Raw genomic sequence first — 5,500 nt, forward strand, 5'->3', positions numbered from 1 at the left:
TTGGGATGGAGATGAAGAGACACATTAACCCTAATTTGGTGAGCTAGCTCGGAGAGCAAGTTAGGTTAATGCCTTTCTTTGTGCACCTACAAGCATGGAAGGTATCACTTGCTTATTGTTAAGACAAAATCGTCTATAAGACTAATTTGTCTAAACACTCTCATGTTTTGAAGTTTAACAAAACAACATGAAACGAAATGAAAATGTGAAGATGTCATCACAAAAGTAATAGAATAGCAAAAACTTAAGTGTTAAGTTCAAAATCTCTAAATACCTAGTAACACAAGAGAGCCTTAGAAAAACGCTTAGGCATAAACGATACACTATACTAAACCATTCCAAAGTTAAAACATCTATAAGAGTTGTGCTAAAGGCGAAATCTATATTGTTCCAAACAGTAATCAATCAAACTTTCAAAAAAATGTAAAAGTCTCGAGATAATATTTTTGGTAAAACTCTTTAAGAGTTTCAATCAATATTCCAAAAACTTGTAGAAGACAAACTTGGTAAACGCTTTAGNTGAAGAAAGCAAAATATTAAAGTTATCTTATTTCTTCAAAAGATCTCTCATTTGGTAAAACTCTTTAAGAGTCTCAATCAATATTCCAAAAACTTGTAGAAGACAAACTTGGTAAACGCTTTAGTTGAAGAAAGCAAAATATTAAAATTATCTTATTTCTTCAAAAGATCTCTCAACGAGCTCCAATCTATTTTTAGCACTTAATGCAGCTTCCATAGACCTGCTCCATGAGTGATGATTATTCCCATCAAGAACTAGTGAGACAAGACAAGTTGTGAGATTTTAACTGGGGTGAAGATACATGCAGTTGTCCATGGTAGCATTTTCTTCATCCATGGAAAAAGAAACAAGAAGGACAAAAAGAAAGGAAGAACCCAAAAAAGATTCGGAGTGTGGTGCAGCATAACCCCCATACCATAACAAGATATCAATCTCCATCATCAAGAAGCTAGGACAATAGGACCAAAAGAGAGTAACGGAGAATCAGGGAAAAGAAAACAAAGAAGAGTATGAAAGGAGTGTATTGTTAACTGCATCAAGATACAAAGATAGAGTATACTGTGAAAGGACAAAGAAAAGAGGCACGCTCCTAGTTAAAAACTGAAAACGCTCAACTCTACTAGGTACATGTATAAAGCTTGGTTAGTAAACAGAAAACTAAGACCCTAACCAAAAGAATAACTAAGGTTACAAGCCGTTGCACGTAAAACAAGAAAATAGTGAATTATCTTAAATCTAAGATCTTCAATTTAAAGAAAAAAAAAATCCCCATTTCCTTGGGGACACCTTATCAACATTTAAACTAATTCAACCTTTTTTTTTTTAATAATATATCATCAAATTTGAATTTTTTTTGCGTAATTAATATTTAAAACTATGTTAAGGTTAGAGATTTATTACAAGAATTGGGTATAATAATCTCTTTAAAATGTTTCGTTTAATTTTCATTTATAATTAAAAGCACTGAGAAAAATTATCTTCTGTCTTCTACTTGTTACTGCCTTCTCGTTTATATACAAAACGTTAGAATTATAGAAAAGCTCAAAAGTATTGTGGCGAAGTCTAGCACTTTTGCATACTACATATTTCACAATTACTCCTAACAACAACAAACTATATGATATTAGACACAGCTATCTGTACACAGGTAGAGAGGATGATCCAATCCAAAGGATGCAATGTGAATATGGCAACCATGGGTTACTCCCAACCCATCAGCATTTTCCAAACTCCCTCCTCAATCTTGTTCTTTGGAAAAGATAACCCCTCCCCTTCATCAAGCAAGACTCTATAAACCTCCCACTCACGATCTCCAATTACGTGTCTCCCAACTTTAGCCTGCTTGGACAATGAACCACATGAAAGAATGTGAAATCTGGTGAAACTAACGTGTATGCTTGTGTTGATATCCCATATCGACTAGAGATATACCCTAATTATAATATAAAAGTAGGTGCAAACCTCACTTTACTAAATTAGTTTTATAGTAAGGTAAGACTTGCTCCACTTATATACTATAAATTATAATTTTATCTTATTTCTAGTCAATGTAAGACCTCTAACCGTTTGTGAGCAAAGAACATCAAGAAAATGAAAAGTTATGACATGGAGGAAATTCAAATTATGACTTCATTAATCAGTAGCATGTGTGTTAAGATCAGTGATTACCGAAAATATGCAAGTGCCTAGCATTTTGAGTGCAAGAGTGATATCATGAAAAACAAGAGGTCGGCCCTTGCCAGATAACTCCACTGGATTTGCGACCAGAAGCTCGGTATCCGGGCCCCTACTCACAATGGCTACCCTGAGTGGTCGAAATAGTTCCATTCTAAGCCGTGATGCCAATGAATTCTGCTTGTTTGGGTCAACAATCTTTTTGCCATCTGCTTGCATGATGAACAAGTCAATCTCACATTTTCCTCTAGGTTTTGTAGTGAAACGCCCATAAGAAATCTGGTTGAAGGACAAATAAGGTTGTACCCTTAGGATACTAAAGATGACCAAGTATATGTCTGCCAGTGTTCATGAAGCTTAGAAAAGCAAAGGCAAATAGCCTGAGTATAAAGAAAGTGAAATTTTCATTTTTGGTAATGAGTACAAAAGCTACAAACTCAAGATGAAATGAAGTTTAGTTTATCAATTCTTTTTCTTCTGACAAACCAATTTATAGCAGCACAAAATCAACTCTAAGAATTGTAGTATTATAAAGATTTCAAATTTGTGTACCTGAATGTTGTAGTCTTTCAGAGTTCTCATGATGTCATAAAGTAGACCTTTGTGATCTTGGCACATAATTTGGACAAGGGTGTGAGCAGGACTAAGCGTATTGTCCATCATCACAGAAACATAATCTGACCTCAAAGTTCCTCCCCGAGCCAAATCGGGCAATTCCAAATCAAAGGCATCTTCTGTGATTGCAGTTGGAAGTAATGGAGATGCCTGGGTACAAGCTGTAATTTCTGGGCCAACCAAGTCTATGTCAATAGAAATTATGGCATCCCCCAAAATCTCTGTTAGATGTTCAATTGTTTCGTCCTTTCTCTTCTTTGTGTGTAGAAGTTCTCTGATATGGATGCAAGATTAAGGATTAAATTATTGGTAAAGCTCTCAAAGGGGATGAAATTTTCATGAAATGGGACATCATCAAAAAAACTTTAAGTTTCCAGATCTTTTTCACTTGTACGTTACTCCACTTGCCCATTTATACACTGTGAAAGAGACCCACTTAAAAAGGGAGATGATTGGAGTTCAAGTGATTAACTTCCTTTTCATCTACAAACCATGTATGTTAATTTCGTTCAAAATGGAAAAAGTAATATGCACACTGCAGTCTTAACAAATAGATCAAGCAGTTTCAACAGAAATGAACGAACAGTTATAGGAAAGCAAATATAAAATGCAAACCTGGTATCTGTGATGAAAAACAGATCCATCACTTTGCCATCAGGTGTAGTAGATACCTTCACTTTCTTTATAGTAAGTTCTAGCTCACAAAGAACCTCAGTAACATCTGCTACCATTATAAAAACATTCAGTAATTTTGTTCTGTCTACCACTTCAACAAAACATCAATGACAAAATAAGAATCTAAAATTCACCAACACATTAGTCTACAATATCTTGCAATATCAAGAATCAGTACCGCAGAAACCAGGCTTTTCAACAGAAACAATAAAGATAGCAAGTTATCAAACATCAGCATAGTCTTAAACCACCCAAAAGCATCCAAATGCTATCATAAAAAAGCAATACAACACACATGCAGAGTGCGAAAAATACTCACGACTTAAATTCCCAAAATTACCATGCAAAAGCCCTTTCCGGTCATGACAGCAAAAATTCAAAAGAAAGACATCAGGAGGCTTGGAGGGCTGCAACTCAGATCGATAATAAGAGATTCCAGAAGCCGAGGAGCAAGAAGGGCATGCCTCAATCAGCCTCTGCTTCAGCAAACTCCACCTCGTCCTGTTTTTCCCAACCACCCAGAAAACTATGTAGCACCATTTCCCATCCGTTGAAACATCTTCATTCGACAACAAAAAAAAATAAAAAAATCAGTTGAAGTTGAAATTAAAAAAGAGATTTTTATTAGATGGGTACCTCCTCTTAGTATGTTGAGACCAAAGAAGAGTATGATGCGGCACAAATCACAGCCCAGACCAGTTTTGTCAGGGCAATTGACAGTGAGAACAGTTGGGTCGCCGTCTTTTTGTGGCTGGCTTATGATCACCACGTCTTCGTAGAGTATGCCCATGGTAAAAATCTGGTTGTTGTAGATTTAGAGGGATGAGACCAAAAGTTTTATGTGTTGGAGTGTTTAAAGCTGTCTCAGCGGTTGGTGGTGTTGAAGAATCATTATGGAGAAGTTAGGAGCCACCAACATATCCAGAAAACGAGACGGATGCCACTTCTGCACTACAACTACTGCTGTCTGTCACTGCAGCTTTTCAATATCATCACCGTTGGGTCAAAATTGTAACCATTTTTTCAATGTTATTAATTTGATTGCATTTAAAAAATTTGTGAATGTATTTTTTTTTAAACTTAATTTTTAATTTTGTATAATATCTAAACTTCTGATTTCTCATTATTCTTATAATTAAATTAAAATATATATTTATTAAATAGGATTAAAGTTGTTTCTAGTATTAAATTGGTATTGTTTGAAATATCATCGTATGTTAATTTAATAAAAAGATTAATTAATATTAGAGTTATGATTATTTTTGTTTTTATATTTTTTACTCAACTTTGTTTTTATACTCTTTAAATAAAGATATGTAGTTTGATTTCAATCCTCGAATAATACATTAATTTTAGTAAGAATAAAACTATAAAAATTAAATTATTAATTAAGATTTTTGATAGACTAAGACATGATTATTTTTTAAACATTGTTATTAAATTTATTTTATTTAATAAATATTATTGAATAAAAAATAAATATAAGATTGAAAATAAATCAAATAACGAAATAAAAAAATCAAATTATTAATTATGTTTTTTTAACTTAAATAATGGTGTTTATAATAACAATTTTATTATAATACTATATAGTATTTGTTGTCTTTGTCGGCTTATGGTTTTCATTAGTAATATGACAGTTTGTTCTTCATGTGTAAATCACTTTTAAGAAAACACTTAACACAAAATCCTATAATAAACACTCAGTCACAACTAATTTTATTTTAAAAAAATTTCGTACAAATAATTAATGAAACCCAAAATATACGTGTTTAAAATTGTCGAAAGAATTAATAAATAAATTATAAAAATATTTTGAATTTTAATATTTTTAAGAATTTGAACGAATATCAAATATCAAAGAAAGTAGAAAATGCACCCTAAAATTCTAAGGATGAATAAAACAAAACACTGGTGGCTGGCAAAAATAAATTTGGATAACCAATTTAACATGAACAATTTTAAAGTTAACGCATCCCAGTAATTTATTAAGCATAAAAATAAATAAATAAAATA

General features: G+C 32.6%; 1 protein-coding gene across 2 annotated transcripts; it reads right to left on the reverse strand.

Moving 5' to 3' along the window:
* Nucleotides 1-1,440: 1,440 nt before the first annotated feature.
* On the reverse strand, nucleotides 1,441-4,487 carry LOC106769816 (ACT domain-containing protein ACR10). Of its 2 annotated transcripts, none has more exons than XM_014655587.2 (6): nucleotides 4,121-4,487; nucleotides 3,804-4,043; nucleotides 3,425-3,530; nucleotides 2,747-3,083; nucleotides 2,189-2,473; nucleotides 1,441-1,858 (listed from the first exon to the last, which is right to left on the reverse strand). In XM_014655587.2, exons 1-6 carry the CDS (start codon nucleotides 4,272-4,274, stop codon nucleotides 1,721-1,723), a joined length of 1,260 nt encoding a protein of 419 aa, XP_014511073.1. In that variant the 5' UTR covers nucleotides 4,275-4,487; the 3' UTR covers nucleotides 1,441-1,720. The 2 variants fall into 2 exon arrangements, with proteins under 2 accessions (XP_014511073.1, XP_014511074.1); XM_014655588.2 differs by having other exon boundaries at nucleotides 3,825-4,043; nucleotides 4,121-4,486.
* Nucleotides 4,488-5,500: the final 1,013 nt, after the last annotated feature.

This window comes from Vigna radiata, chromosome 8 (assembly GCF_000741045.1).
Source record: "Vigna radiata var. radiata cultivar VC1973A chromosome 8, Vradiata_ver6, whole genome shotgun sequence".
Lineage (NCBI taxonomy): Eukaryota > Viridiplantae > Streptophyta > Magnoliopsida > Fabales > Fabaceae > Vigna > Vigna radiata.

Bases quoted from the DNA above. Each gene is read 5' to 3' on its own strand.
- LOC106769816 (XM_014655587.2), bottom strand. From the start codon at position 4,274: ATGGGCATACTCTACGAAGACGTGGTGATCATAAGCCAGCCACAAAAA. The intron at 4,044-4,120 runs GTACCCATCTAA...TGTCGAATGAAG, and splicing joins TCTCAACATACTAAGAGGAG to ATGTTTCAACGGATGGGAAA. The intron at 3,084-3,424 runs GTTTGCATTTTA...CATCCATATCAG, and splicing joins TTTTTCATCACAGATACCAG to AGAACTTCTACACACAAAGA.